The sequence below is a fragment of the Vidua macroura genome, chromosome 19 (assembly GCF_024509145.1).
Source record: "Vidua macroura isolate BioBank_ID:100142 chromosome 19, ASM2450914v1, whole genome shotgun sequence".
NCBI classification, from domain to species: domain Eukaryota; kingdom Metazoa; phylum Chordata; class Aves; order Passeriformes; family Viduidae; genus Vidua; species Vidua macroura.
The window spans coordinates 12,447,030-12,461,892 of NC_071589.1; the positions used below are offsets into that span (position 1 = coordinate 12,447,030).

The 14,863-nt window shown below is 55.0% G+C and overlaps 1 protein-coding gene across 5 annotated transcripts in view; it reads right to left on the reverse strand.

Moving 5' to 3' along the window:
• The window catches only part of SLC39A11 (solute carrier family 39 member 11), a 92,226-nt gene that overhangs the window by 24,236 nt on the left and 53,127 nt on the right, over window positions 1-14,863 (reverse strand). For all 5 annotated transcript variants that reach the window (XM_053994926.1, XM_053994927.1, XM_053994928.1 and 2 more), the window contains exon 6: window positions 6,556-6,726. In XM_053994926.1, the coding sequence (XP_053850901.1) occupies window positions 6,556-6,726 (171 nt within the window). The remainder of the gene's footprint in view (window positions 1-6,555; window positions 6,727-14,863) is intronic.

Here is a 14,863-nt window from a genome sequence, read left to right on the forward strand (position 1 = left end):
CCCCCGTGTCCCTGGAGATGTCCCAGCCCTGCTGGGGAGGTGACAATTAACAGGACAGCTCAAGGGGACCTTTCCCAGCTCCTGCTCTCCCCAGGCAGTGCCCTGGAACGTTCTGGATGGAGCCAAGCTCCGGCTCTGCCTCATCCCCTCGGAGCTCTCTCCTCCCCCTGCTCAGGGGCCATCCCTGCTCATCCCTGACTCCCTCTGGAATTCCCCCGGAGCTGCCTCGGGAGCCAACCCCAGCTGGGTTTTCTCCCAGAGCAGAAACGCTGGGAAAAAAAATCCATGGATGTTGCAATGTGCATCTTTCCACTTCCCTGAAATTCCATGGAATTGCTGCCCCACGAGCTCCCTGCCCCCACCAACACCCCCTACCTGCATCTTCCCTGGGATCAACGCTGCAGGGAGGCTTTTCCTCCTGTTCCTTACTAAAAATGACCCCTTTAGGAATGGGGGGTGCTCCAGGTGCCCAGGAGGAGCCAGGAACAGGCAGGGCAGGAGGGAAGTTGGAATTCCAGGAAGAGGCATCACCCAGACGAGGCACAGATTAATGGGTGCAGCTAAACTGGCTCTGCTGAGCCCCAGTGGGTTCCCAAATCCTCATTAAAGCCAACAATTGGAAAACAGCCTCAATTTCAACAGCCCCACGAAAAAAAAAAATAAAAAAATAAAAAAAAACCCCCATCATTCCAAATGAAAGTTCCCAGCCTTTTAATGGATCTGGGAGAATATTCATACCAATAATCAGCGCTGTTCATAATTGAGATGCAATCTGGCACTCATTGCCCTTCCCTCGGGAGGCCGAGTGCCTGTCCCAGGAGGATGAATCCAATCAATTTTTGCTAATGACAAAGCAAGCAGGCTGGAAATCACCTCCCTTCCCAGGAACTCCAATCTGCCAGCACAGCACGGAGCCCCTGCTGCCCTGCACAGCCCCCTCCCTGCAGCCCCAAGCCAGGATCTGCTCCTCCTCGGCAAGGAGCAGCCCTGGGCATGGGGGGTGGGCTCTGCCTGACCCCTCTGGGGCTGGCTGGAGGTTTAAAAAGCTGCAGCACCCAGAATTCCAGCTGGGAACAGCAGGGATTCAGCCAGCACCACTGAGGGAGCTCAGCTGGGAGGTGTCAAACCCCGTGGGTGAGGTACAAACTCCATGGATCAGGTACAAACCCCGTGGGTCAGGCACAAACCCTGTGGGTCAGGCACAAATCCCATGGGTCAGATAAAAACCCCGTGGATCAGGTACAAACCCCATGGGTGAGGTACAAACCCCATGGGTCAGATAAAAACCCCATGGATCAGGTACAAATCCCATGGGTCAGGTACAAACCCCATGGGTGAGGTACAAACCCCATGGGTCAGATAAAAATCCCATGGATCAGATAAAACCCCCATGGATCAGGTACAAATCCCATGGGTCAGATAAAAATCCCATGGATCAGATAAAAACCCCGTGGGTCAGGTACAACCCCCCCCCATGGGGCAGGCACAAACCCTGTGGGTGAGGTACAAATTCCATGGGTCAGGCACAAACCCTGTGGGTGAGATAAACCCCCCCCATGGGTCAGGTACAAACCCCACAGATCAGGCACAAACCCCATGGATCAAGTACAAACCTCATGGGTCAGGCACAAACCCCATGGGTCAGATAAAAACCCCACAGATCAGGTACAAACCCCATGGATCAAGTACAAACCTCGTGGGTCAGATAAAAATCCCATGAATCAGATAAAAACCCCATGGATCAGGTACAAATCCCACGGATCAGATAAAAACCCCATGGATCAGGTACAAACCCCATGGGTCAGATAAAACCCCCATGGATCAGGTACAAACCCCATGGGTCAGGCACAAATCCCATGGATCAGATAAAAACCCCATGGGTCAGGTACAAACCCCCCGCCATGGGTCAGGCACAAACCCTGTGGGTGAGATAAACCCCCCCTCCATGGGTCAGGTACAAACCCCACAGATCAGGCACAAACCCCATGGATCAAGTACAAACCCCATGGATCAGGTACAAATCCCATGGGTCAGATAAAAACCCCACAGATCAGGTACAAACCCCATGGGTCAGGCACAAACCCCACAGATCAGATAAAACCACATGGATCAGAGGGGACAGCCGGGGGTTTGGGCTGTCCCAGGGACAGGAGGAGAGGGAACGGCCCCAGGCTGGGCCAGGGCAGGCTCAGGGTGAAGAATTCTCCTTGGGAAGGGCGGCCAGGCCTTGGAAGGGGCTGCTGGAGCCCCCAGCCCTGCAGGTGCCCAGGGAAGGCCTGGAGGTGGCACCCAGGGCTGGGGACAAGGTGGGCACCGGGCACAGCTCGGACTGATCTTGGCTTTCTCCAGTTTCATCAGTGGCTCTGGAATTCTGAGGCTCCAGGGAGAGCCCCGGGGCGTGGAGATGAGCAGAACATAGCCTTGGTCCTCTGCTGGAGCACCCAGAAACTGGGAGAGCACCCAGAAACCGGGAGAGCACCCAGAAACCAGGAGAGCAACCAGAAACCAGGAGAGCACCCAGAAACCGGGAGAGCACCCAGAAACCGGGAGAGCACCCTGAAACTGGGAGAGCAACCAGAAATTGGGAGAGCAACCAGAAATTGGGAGAGCACCCAGAAATTGGGAGAGCAACCAGAAACCAGGAGAGCAACCAGAAACCGGGAGAGCATCCTGAAACCGGGAGAGCACCCTGAAATTGGGAGAGCAACCAGAAACTGGGAGAGCACCCAGAAACCGGGAGAGCACCCTGAAACTGGGAGAGCACCCAGAAATTGGGAGAGCACCCTGAAACCAGGAGAGCATCCTGAAATTGGGAGAGCACCCAGAAACCAGGAGAGCACCCAGAAACCAGGAGAGCAACCAGAAATTGGTAGAGCACCCAGAAATTGGGAGAGCACCCTGAAATTGGGAGAGCACCCTGAAATTGGGAGAGCACCCTGAAACTGGGAGAGCACCCTGAAACTGGGAGAGCACCCTGAAACCAGGCAGCCGAGGCAGCCCTGAGCTGGGAGCAGGGCAGAGCCCTCCGGGAGCATCCCGGGAGCTTCCCAGGATCCAGCCCTGGTGCCAGGGCCCCACCCTGGCAGGGTCCCCTCCCCTGCCCGGGCAGCACAAAGGGAAGGCAGTTCAGCTCACACCTCGCTAATTGTTATTTGTGATACAGCAGTAACATTTTAATTAATCTGAAGTCTTCAGCATAACAGCCACCCAAGGTACAAAGCTAAACCAGAATAAACAGGCCTTGATTAAATACATAATTAATGTTCTGCTGAAGCCGGCATATATGAATATTAATTAGCAGCACGAGTCTGCAGTTCGGCATCTCCTGTCATTATCAATTTATCCTTTCCATTGGCATTCCCAGCTTTGGAAAAAATCATCCAACCTTTCCTGCACGAACCCGCAGCGGCCGTGGGAGGCTGGGCTGGGGCTTCCACGCTCTCCCCTCCACCAGAAGCTGCTCCCAGCCTGCAAACAAAGGCAGAGGCACTGCCAGGACCCAGCCAGCTCAGCCCTCAAAGAGGCTCAAAGTCCCTGGAACAACTCCCTGCTGGCAATAAAAGGGGAGCTCATCCCCCACCGGCACGCGGGGAGAGCGGGGATGGAGCTCGGGACAGCAGGCAGAGGAAACTGAGGCAGAGTTTGGGGTGGGAGTGAGGATTCCGAGCAGCTCCAGCCCATCAGGGGCTGCTCAGAGCCCCAGCAGGGTGAGGTGGATCCCCTCCTGCAGCATCCCAGCGCCTCCCGGGGATGTGGAGGAGTTCTGGAGGCACAGGAAGGGCAGAAATCCCTCGGGAACCACCCGGACACCTCTGTGGGAGTGCAGAGAGCTCCCGGGGAAGCCGAGGGAGCAGCAGAGCCAGGAGCTGCTGCCAGAGGAAGCTGGAGAAGAGCAGACCCTGCAGAGAGCCCTTTCAGTACTTTTGAAGCACTGATAAAAGCTGGTTTTCCTAAGAAGAGCTTGTAAAAAAGATGGAGCCTGGCTTTTTGCACAGCCAGCCCGTGACAGGACAGGGGGGAACGGTTTGAAAGGGAAAGAGGGAAGATCCCCATGAAATGTCAGGAACCAATTGTTCCCTGTGAGGCTGGGGAGGCCCTGGAATGGATTTCCCAGAGCAGCTGTGGCTGCTCCATCCCTGGAGCACCCAAGACCAGCCTGGAGCACCCAGGGACAGCAGGAGCTGTCCCTGCCCATGGCACTGGATGAGCTCTGAGCTCCTTCCCCACCCAAAGCATTCCAGGACTCCCTTCAGGAGCAGGGAGTGATGTTCCAGGGCTCAGAGCACCCCCAGCAGCAGGAGTGCTCGCCCTGCAGCTAATTTCAATTAAATTCCACTTCATTCACAGCCTTTTCCCCTGGCAGAGCTGCTGACTGAGGCAGAGCTTTCCAAACCCTGCCTGCAGCAGGCACCCCGGTGCTTTCCCTGGGAGAGCAGAGGGAATTCAGAGCCCCAGACTGCTGCTCACTGATTTCTCCACAGCCTGAATGATTTCTCAGGGCACGAGCACTGCTGGCAGCCTCAGCTCCCACCCCTGTGATTTGGGACTGGAGGTGGCTTTGGACAAATCCCCACGGAAAGGAGGGTGTGGCTCGGGGCTTTGGCACTGCTGAGTGGCCCCAGGGTCACCAGCAGCACCCTGGGGCAGCTGGACAGCCCCTGGGGGAGAGCAGCAGGGGGATTTGGGGGTGGAAGCTCAGCAGGGACACGTGGGTCCATTATTTAAGATGGAAACTTCTCTATATCTAGGACTTTTCACACCTTGAACTATCAATAAGTTCTTGTTCTTTCTCGCTCCTTATGATAAATATCAATGTATTCCCTTGGTTCTTAACTTCCTAGCTTCCCATGAGCAGGTCTAGAAATTTCCCAGCCTTTCTGAGCTTTATGTTTACTTTCTGGGGCCTTTTTGCACTTTCTAAAGCCTTTTACCTTTCTTTATTCCTACAAACCGAGCCCCAGCAGGGCCTGAGCCCCACTCTCACACCTCTCAGGGGGTGAAGCTTTGATGGTGTGGCCTGTAAGATGCAAAGGAGAGTTTGAGACCCTCAGTGACCCTGCAGAGGTGGCTCTGTGCTCCTGGAGGAGCAGCTCAGTGTCCCAGGGCCACGTCAGCATTAACCACGGGTGCCACTTTGGTCACCCCTCTGCAGAGCCCTCTCCTTTTGCTGGTGACAGGCAGGAATCAGGGAGGTGCCACCTGCCTCTTCCCTCCCTGACACCTCGTTTGAGGGATGAAATCCAATTCCACTTCCCTCAGTGCAGACATTTCCCCTTTTTTTTTTTTTTTTTTTTTCTTTTTTTGGAGTGTGTGGCTCATTTAAAGCTCCTTCCTCACCTCTCCTCTCCCAGCAACACCTGGAGCTGAACTGCAGCACCCAAATTATCCCCTTAGAATTAATTAAAAACAGAGGCATGAGGAGGGAGAAATGTTTTGCTGCTGCTGACAAACTGCAGCAGGTTAATGCCCAGGAACAGCTCGTGCTGGTGATGCAAGAAGAGCAGCAAATCATTAACTCCCAGCTTCTTATCAGGATAAGCCAGCCCCAGGCAGCTGCCTGCCCCAGGAGCACCCAGAGGAGCACCCAGAGGTGCCCACAGGCAGCTGGAAGGAGGCAATTCCCACCCCAGGAGCAGCAGGAGGCTGGAAGGGAGGAGGAGGAAGCAGCCAGGAGCTCTGTGTGTGTGTTCCCTTGGGTTTTGTCAGTGCCAGGGAAAGCCAGGAGCTGGGATGTGGAAGGACATCCCTGGGGGGATGGAGGATGGATGTCCTGGCACTGCAAAAAGTCACTCTCAAAGTCACCAGGCACAGGGGGACGTGTGGGGGTCCAAGGGAGCCCCGAGCCCAGCAGCTCCACGCTGAAACACGGCTCTTTCCAAATCCTTCCTGGTTTCTGCCCAAATTTACAGGTCCAGAAGCTTTTCCCTGCAGCCAGCCAGCCTGAGCCAGGCACAGAGAAGGGAGAAAGGGAAGGAGAGGAGGAGGAGGAGGAGGAGGGAGGGGGAAGAAGCCAGGAGAAAAGCCCTGGAAAAGGTTCCCTTATTTTACTTCCGACATCCCCAAGGACTGCAAAGCAGCCCTGAGCTGTCCCAGACTGATCTCCTCACCCTCTGACCTCCTCTGTCAGCCCCACAAAGCCCAGCCTGGCAGGACCTGCAGCTCCACAACTTCCCCACCCACTGTCCCCATCCACACTTTGCCTCAGGAGATAAAGCCCAGCTGCAGATCCCCCTGCAGAGATGGATCCCAGACCTCTGGCTGGTCACAGGCAGGGGGAGGCTTTGCCACCTTTCCCAAGCCACCCTGGGGAATCACAATTCCCACCCACGCCGGGCTGGCACGAGGCAGGCTGCAGCTGCTCCAGGCTCCCCCCGAGCCCCCTCCCCACGGGGCTCCTGCTGCCAAGGCCTCACGTGGCTCAGCCCCACAAAATCTGGAACGGGATCCGGGCCAAAGGCGCCCACTCAGCGAGTGCCATCTGCCAGGGGGCCGGGGGAGGTGGGATCCGCGGGATCCGCGCGGGATCAGCCGGCCTGGGAGCAGGGATGGGCTCACCTGGGATGTTGTGGATGGTGATAGCCAGGATCATCAGCAAAATCCTCCTCCAGCTGCTGCTCCCGGCCTGGGGGGCTCCGTCCCGGGGTGCTGGGAATGCTGGGGGGGCCCCGGGCAGGGGGGGCCCCGCTCCCCTCCTCCTCTGGTAGGGCTCCCCGTTCTCAGCCTTGTCTGGGGACACAAAACATCGGGGTCAGCCAAGGTGGGGATAGAAAACATCGGGGTCAGCCAAGGTGGGGACACAAAACACTGGGGTCAGCCAAGGAGGGCAGAGAAAACACCAGGGTCAGCCAAGGTAGGGATAGAAAACACCAGGGTCAGCCAAGGAGGGCAGAGAAAACACTGGGGTCAGCCAAGGTGGGGACAAAAAACACCCGGGGTCAGGCAAGGAGGGGATAGAAAACACTGGGGTCAGCCAAGGTGGGGACAAAAAACACCGGGGTCAGCCAAGGTAGGGATAGAAAACACCGGGGTCAGCCAAGGAGGGGACACAAAACACTGGGGTCAGCCAAGGTGGGGATAGAAAACACTGGGGTCAGGCAAGGAGGGGACAAAAAACACCCGGGGTCAGGCAAGGAGGGGATAGAAAACACCAGGGTCAGCCAAGGTGGGCACAGCTGGGCACAGCTGGGCAGCTCCTGCCCGCCTTCCCAGAAGGAAAAAGCAAAGGAAAGGAATAAAACCAAGCAGAGCAGGGGGCTCCCCACACTGCAGAGCTCAGGGAGATCCCAAGATTCTACCTCCTCCTCCTGCTCCAGGGATCCCAGCAAAGCTCCAGCCTGGCTGGGCCAAGCTCTGGGGCTGATGAGGATGATGAGGGTGATGAGGGTGATGGGGACAGAGCTGCTGAGCCCCACAGTGAGAGCTCGCCCCAAACCTGGCAGGGCTGCAGCTCCATGGCCTTTGCTGATGAAGGAAAAGCCCCAAAACTTCCTTTGGATTTCCCTCCCAAAACAGCTGCACTTCACCATTATTTCTTCCACTACCAAAAACATTTGCCCTTTGGATCCCTGGGTAACTCCAGGCTCTCCCAAGCCTCCGCTCCCAACAGGATTTGTGCTCTCAGCTCTCTTCCAATCAGTTATTTGGAACCAAACCCCCAAAAACCCGAGCCCAAATCCAGGCTGGGAGGGGCAGAAGGATCCAGGCAAAGCCCAACCAGCACCTTCAGCACAACCAGGGCAAGAAATGAGCTCAGCTTCCTCAGCCTCCCCCAGCCAATCCAAGATTTGACACTGAGAAACCATAATTCTCCCCCTGTGGATTTATACAATTCTCTCTCCTGCTCCTTGACCCCCTCAGCTCCAAGGATTTTTGTCTGGGCAGTGCAGGGAGCTGGCTGAAATCATTCTGACAGGATGCCAGTGCTGCCCTGGCATGTGGAAGCAGGCTGCTGCCCGCTGGCACATCACACATCTCAGGGTGTGATTCCAGAGCCAGTTAAGGACCTGAGCACCTGAGGCTGCTGCAGATCCAGGGGTGTCACCTTGGGAAGGCAGAGGTGTCACCAACAGTGCACATCACAGCAGCTGTAACACAAACCCAGACACCTGCAGGCTTCCCAAAGCACAGGGAGCACAGGCAGGGACTGGAGGTGTTTCCACAGCTTGGAAAAGACCCCCAAGAGCATCGAGTCCAACCCGTGACCGATCCCCACCTCGTCCCCAGAGCGCTGAGTCGCTCCTTGGCCACTCCAGGGGTGGTGACACCTCCCTGAGCAGCCCCTTCCAACACCTGCCCAACCCTTTCCACCAGGAAATTCCAGCCTGAGCCTCCCCAGGCTCACATCCCCCGGATTTTTGGCACCCACAAACCAGGTGAGAGCCAAAAGCTGCCCCAGGTGCATTCATTCCCTGGTGTCACAGGTGACAGCAGCACCCCTGGCTGGCCCCAGCACAGAGCCACCATCACTCTGCAAACACAGCAAGATGCTGCCCAGGCAAATATTGTCCTTGTCACCGGCCACGCGGAGCCCGCTGTCCCCAAACGCCAGCCCGGGCTGTGACGCGTGGTGGCAGAGCCCCAGCTCCTCTCCAGCCCGAGGGGACAAGGATAAATATTTTGTTTGAAGCAGGACAAGGACAAACAGATCCCACGGAGCAGCCTGGCCAAGGCACTGTGGGAATGCTGGCACGGCGAGCCCCGGCAGAGGGGCAGCCAAGGCTGCGGCCGCCCCGGCACGAAATTCCCCGCTCCCAGCACAGCTCTGGGTTCATTGAATTGCTTGGCACGCGTCCCCTGTCCCCACAAACAGCCTCATCCTGAGCTGGCCCTGCCCAGGGTGACCCACAGAGCGGACAGAACAGGGCATGGGGTCACCAAAGCTCCCCGTGGAGCTGCAGCTTCCATGGAGAGCAGGAGTGGGGATGCAGAGGGGCAGGAATCCCCCTCGGGCACCAAAGGCTTTCCAGGGAGGGGATAATGGCATTCTGGGCAGACAAGAAGCCACCTTCAAGTGACAAAACCCCAGACTGGGCAGACAAGAAGCCACCTTCAAGTGACAAAAGCCCAGAAAGCTCCAAGTGTTCCACAAAACACCACGACAGCCAGGGCAGGTTTTCACGGAATGGTTTTTGGGGAAGGGACCTCAAAGCTCATCTGGTGTCACGCCTGCCATGGGGACAGGAATTGAGCAGCTCAGTTCTTGCTCTCCACAATTCTTCTCGTCCTCTCCTCCTGGCATTCCCACTATCCAAAGTCACCTGCTGCTCCTGTCATTCCAAAAGGACACGGCGCCTTCAGCTGAAAAACTCTCATTGCATATTAATTAAATTAATTTTAAAATGAAAATAAAAAATCGATAAAAGCATTAGATCCCAGAGGTTTAAGTAGAGATTAAAGTGCCCAAAGGAGCAGTGCCCATAATTATGGAAGGATTGGGGTAGAAAAGGACCTCAAATCCCATCCAGTTCCACAGGGACACCTCCCACTGTCCCAGGCTGCTCCAGCCTGGCCTTGGACACTTCCAGGGATCCAGGGGCAGCCACAGCTGCTCTGGGAATTCTTTTCCAGGGCCTCCCCACCCTTGCAGCCAGGAATTCCTTCCCAACATCCCATCTAATCCTCCTCTCTTTCAGTTTGAAGCCAACCAACAAAACCAAAAGCCCAGCCCAGCTCTGTTGCTTCCCTGCCACCTCCTCAGGTGCTCAGTCCCAGCTCACTTCGATCAGATACCTCGTTAATGATTATTTTATATTTTATCTATTATTTTTAATTAGTCTGCTGGGTCCTATTGGGGGAAAAACGCTGAAAATTTGCCTTTTCTGAGGAAATCTGAAGTCCCTCCAAGGCCAGTGGTGACAAAGGAGGGGGGGATGCCACGAGGGTGAGGAAAACAGGGAAAACCTGTGGGAATGAAAAAGAATTGCTGCAGCTTTTGCAGGGGAAGTGCTGAGGAGGGGCTTGGAGGGACAGTTCCAACACAAAATCACCTCTCCTGTAAAGGATCCCTGGATTAGGCAGGGATAAAGGCAGCAGCACCAAAAGCAGGGAGACAATCCCGGCATCGTTTTCAGAGGAGTGCCACACAGAGCCGGCTCAAGGGATGGGCTCCACTTCCAAGTGCTGCTGGAAAAGAGGATAAAAAGGAAAGGATAATTACAGAGCAGTGATGCCACCACTGCCAGCTCGGGAGGGACCAGGACAGCCTCGCAGCCGGGAGCATTCCCAGCTGGAAACGCCGGGCTGGGGGAACAAAACAGTCATTAGGGATAAGCATGGGCTTGGCTGGGAATCAGGAAAGCCTCAATGGCAAATTGGAGTGGAGATAAGAGCAGAACAAGGGCTGGGCTGTAAAGAAGAGCTGACACCACAGACTGGCTGCTCCCACAGCCGTGCCAAGACAATTAGGTGGCAAATAACTCCCCGTGCCACAGACATTATTTTAAATCTTGTTCACAAAAAGTCCTTTAGATATTCCACTCGATTTATCATTATTGAATTTCTTAGTAAAGCTGCGGGGCAAAGATTCTGCCAAAAGTTTAATTACATATGTGCAGCCTGCTGCATTTTTCATATCCTCTGCAGCCAGCGCTGCAGAAAAGATAAATGGCTTTGAGCATGGCTTAAACTGCTGCTGAAGTGAAAAAACCGACTGGCTCCTTATCAGCACGTGAAATGGCTTTTTATTTTTGATTATTCCTTAATGAAAACTGTTTGCATTAGCCCTGAGCTCAGCCTTGGAGCACAAACAGACCGAGGCTCTGTTGACTCTGGGCTCCAAACCCCTGCTCCTGCACTCCCTCAGCTCCCAAATCCACACCCGTGGAGCTCTCTGGTTTTCCACACCTGCTCCAGAGCCCTTCTCCTCCTCCTCCTCCCGCTTAGGCCTGGCTTTAACCTCTCCTAAGCCCTGGAGTTCAGAGTGCTCCGGGCTGTGGGGCTGCCCAGACTCCCCCTGGCACAGCTTTGGAGCCCACGCAGCCCCTCTGAGGGGGTTTAGGACCTGTTTTAGTCCCGGTTTAGCTGCAAAACCCCTGCAGAGAGCCCGGGGGGCAGGAGGGGCTGATCCCCCTCTGGCACAGGCTCCTTCTCCAGGCAACATCTCCTCTCTCCGTGCTGCACCAAGGACAATCTGGAGCTTGCCTTGGCTGGAGATGCTGGAAGGAAAACCATTCCCAGCTCCTCCACCTTTCCCCCACCCATTTCCTCATCCAGTCCTTCCAGCAAGGCTCTGGAGACATCTCCAAGCTTGGGGACTCCAGGAATTCTTCCTTCAGTTGAACTGGTTCCCCTGTTCAGATTTGTCAGCTCCCATCTCTCAGGTGTTGGGAGAAGGGGAGGAGAGGCAGTGCCAAGCACGGATGCACCACAGACTCATTAAAATCCCTAATTAACTGCTGCTCGCCGGCTGATGGTGGAAATTATTTGGTGTTGATGAATATGGGGAAGGCAGAAAATCCCAACTCCACCAGAGCGGCCGCTCAAAGCTCAGGTAACACCTGGAGGGAGCAGCAGAGCAGCAAAAAAGCTGCTGCAAGTTCCTCTCCAAGCCCCATTATTCCCTGCAGCTGGAATTCTGGGTTATTGCTGTCCCAGGAAAAGCAGGAGAGTTGAGCAGCTCGCACCGACCTTGTCTGGGCATGGGGAAGGGGAGAAGGAACAATTCCCCAAAGGAAACGCCAGCGCCAGGGGCTGACATGCCTTCCCCAGGAACACAAAGGACTCGCAGTGAAACCCTCACCCTTAACAGCTGAGATAAATCAGAATCACTTGGAAAATCTCTCCGATTCCCAAAGGCTCCACCAGACAATCCCAGCCCTGTGCTCAGCTCCTCTCCACAAACCCGGAATGCTCCGATAGCTCGGAGCAGATGGAGGGAATGGGGCCCTTGGCATTCATCCACGTGGGCTCCAGCTCGGAGCCAGCCAGGTGAAGCACCCCATGGACCCCCAAAAAACCCGGCATGGGGATCCCAGGGGAATCACCCCGGGAAGGAGCATCCCCCACACCCAAAGGCTGAGGGAGGGTTGGCAGCTTTCCCTGCTTTTAAAGGCTTTTCCCGCAGCCCCTGTGCCCACCCCTCTCTCTCCAGCCTCTCCTTTTTCCTGCTCTTTTGGCCCATGAGGAAGCCCCAGATGAGAAACTGGATCAAAATGCAGAGCCTGGGGAATTGGAGCCCCACAGGATGGCAGGAATGCTCCACACCCCAGCACAGCACGCTCTGCTTCCCTCAGCTTTCCCTGGTTTAAAGGCTTTTCCCAAGGATTCCAGCTCTGCTTCCCTCAGCTTTCCCTGGTTTAAAGGCTTTTTCCAAGGATTCCAGCTCTGCTTCCCTCAGCTTTTCCCGGTTTAAAGGCTTTTTCCAAGGATTCCAGCTCTGCTTCCCTCAGCTTTCCCTGGTTTAAAGGCTTTTCCCAAGGATTCCAGCTCTGCTTCCCTCAGCTTTCCCTGGTTTAAAGGCCTTTTCCGAGGATTCCAGCCATGTCTTCCCTCAGCTTTTCCTGGTTTAAAGGCGTTTTGCAAGGATTCCAGCTCTGCTTCCCTCAGCTTTTCCCGTTTTAAAGGCTTTTTCCAAGGATTCCAGCCCTGCTTTCCCTCAGCTTTCCCTGGTTTAAAGGAATCCCTTTTTCAAGGATTCCAGCCATGTCTTCCTTCAGTTTGCCCTGTTTTAAAGGTTTTTTCCAAGGATTCCAGCCATGTCTTCCCTCAGCTTTTCCCGTTTTAAAGGCTTTTCCCAAGGATTCCATCCTTGTCTTCCCTCAGCTTTCCCTGGTTTTAAGGCTTTTCCAAGAATTCCAGCCCTGCTTTCCCTCAGCTATTTCTGTTTTTTAAAGGTTTTTTCCTCGAATTCCAACCATGTCTTCCCTCAGCTTTTCCCATTTTTAAAAGGGTTTTCCCAAGGATTTCACCCCTGCTTTCCCTCAGCTTTTCCTGTTTTAAAGGAATCCGTTTTCCAAAGATTCCCACCTTTGTCTTCTGTCAAATTTCCCTTTTTTTTTTTTTTTCAAGGATTCCAGCCATGTCTTCCCTCAGATTTCCCTGTTTTAAAGGAATCCTTTTCCCAAGGATTCCAGCCATGTCTTCCCTCAGATTTCCCTGTTTTAAAGGAATCCTTTTTCCAAGGAATTCTGGCAGCTCCTGGGGCTGAAGCCATCAGTGTCACTGCTCTCCAAGTGCCCCTCACAGCCAAATCCATTCCCTGCTGCCATCTCCTCCTCCTCCTCCTCCAAACCTCCCCACATCCTTGTTTTCCTCATCCTTCTCCCACTGCAGGAGGAATTCCAGGGAGCACAGAAGGGCCTGGAAGCCGAGGAGCAGATGGGTGTTAGGGAGCATCTGCTGCCACACAGGAAGCGCTGCTGCTCTTATCTCCCACCTCCAGAAGAGGTTTTAATTAGTGCCAGCAATTAGGCACAGCACGTCCTGGGGGATGGCTGCAGACAGGTACAGGGGAAAGCTGCTTCAATCCAATCCTGGCATCCACACCTCTGGCAGGTCTGGCAGCACGGATCCCACCAGAGCTGCAAACCAAACTGCCAGGGAAAAGCTGGGAATGAGCCCTCAAAGCTGGGCAAAACCAATCCTTGGGAAGGTTACACTCAGGCAACAAAAATGCTGGAAAAGAGGCTCCATGCAGCTGCCCAACTATGGTCAAAATAAGGATTTCTTTTTAAAAATAGCTTTTATTTACTGCTAGGAAGGCTCAGGGTGCTTGAGCAGAGAGCACAGGCTTCCCATGCTCCAGAGCCCTGGGATTCAGTGGGAATGGGACAGGCAGGACCCCCCTGTGCAGGGTGTGTGACTGCAGCCCCTACACGGAAAAAAATTCATTTTCCAACATTTTTGGCAGATCAAAGAGGTGCCTGCCTGTGCTGAGGCTTTCAGAGGAACATAAACAGACTCAGGGTTTGTCTGGGGCCTTCACGCAGCCAGGAGTGCACAGGAGCTCCCAGAAAAGGCTGCTCCCCTCAGCAACACTGCCTCCCACTTGCTCCCATGGATCATTCCTGGGATCTGGATGGAGCCTGGAGGGTGCTGGAGCACCTGGGTTGTGCCAGCACGGCCCCATCAGCTCCTTCCTGCACCAAACTGGGGTCCCAGTCACCAGACACAGGGAGTTCAATTCCCAAATTCCTCCTGAATGGCACTTGGAGCAAATCCCACCACAAAAATATCACTCGGAGCTCAACCCCCAAACATCACCCAGAGCACAGCACCCAAATCCCACCCCAAACATCACCCAGAGCTCAACCCCCAAATCCAAACCCCAAACAACACTGAGAGCCCAACACTCAAATTCCTCCTGAATGGCACTTGGAGCACAACACCCAAATCCCACCACAAAAAAATCACTCCGAGCTTGACCCACAAATCCCTCCTCAAACCTTAGCCAGAGCACAACACCCAAATCCCTCCTCAAACATCACTCCAGGACCAATCCAGCCCACGAAGAGCCCCAGAAGCTTCCAGCACCCCCACAACTCCCCAGTGGGTGAGGGAAATTCCCTGGCAAGGCACAGAAGAACCTCACGGTGACGGTGCCACCAGGGCTGCTCCCAGGGAAGGACCAAACCCAGGGGTGACACAGGGGTGACAACACGTGGCCCAGCCGAGGTGCTGCTGGTCCCTGGGTGCCAGGGGCTGGCAGCACACAGGATTCATTCCCAAACCCTCCCTGACCTCACAGCTCCCTGTTTAAGGATGAATTCCTGGGGCAGGAGCGGCGGCACCACGCTCAGGGTCATCCCATGCACCAGGTCCTTTGAGCAAACCGACTCCTGCTCCCTTCCAAGAGCTCCTGAAAGAGTTCCCAGCAGAGGAAGTGCTTGGCTGAATCATTTGATGCTGAAATTTTACACACCCCAGT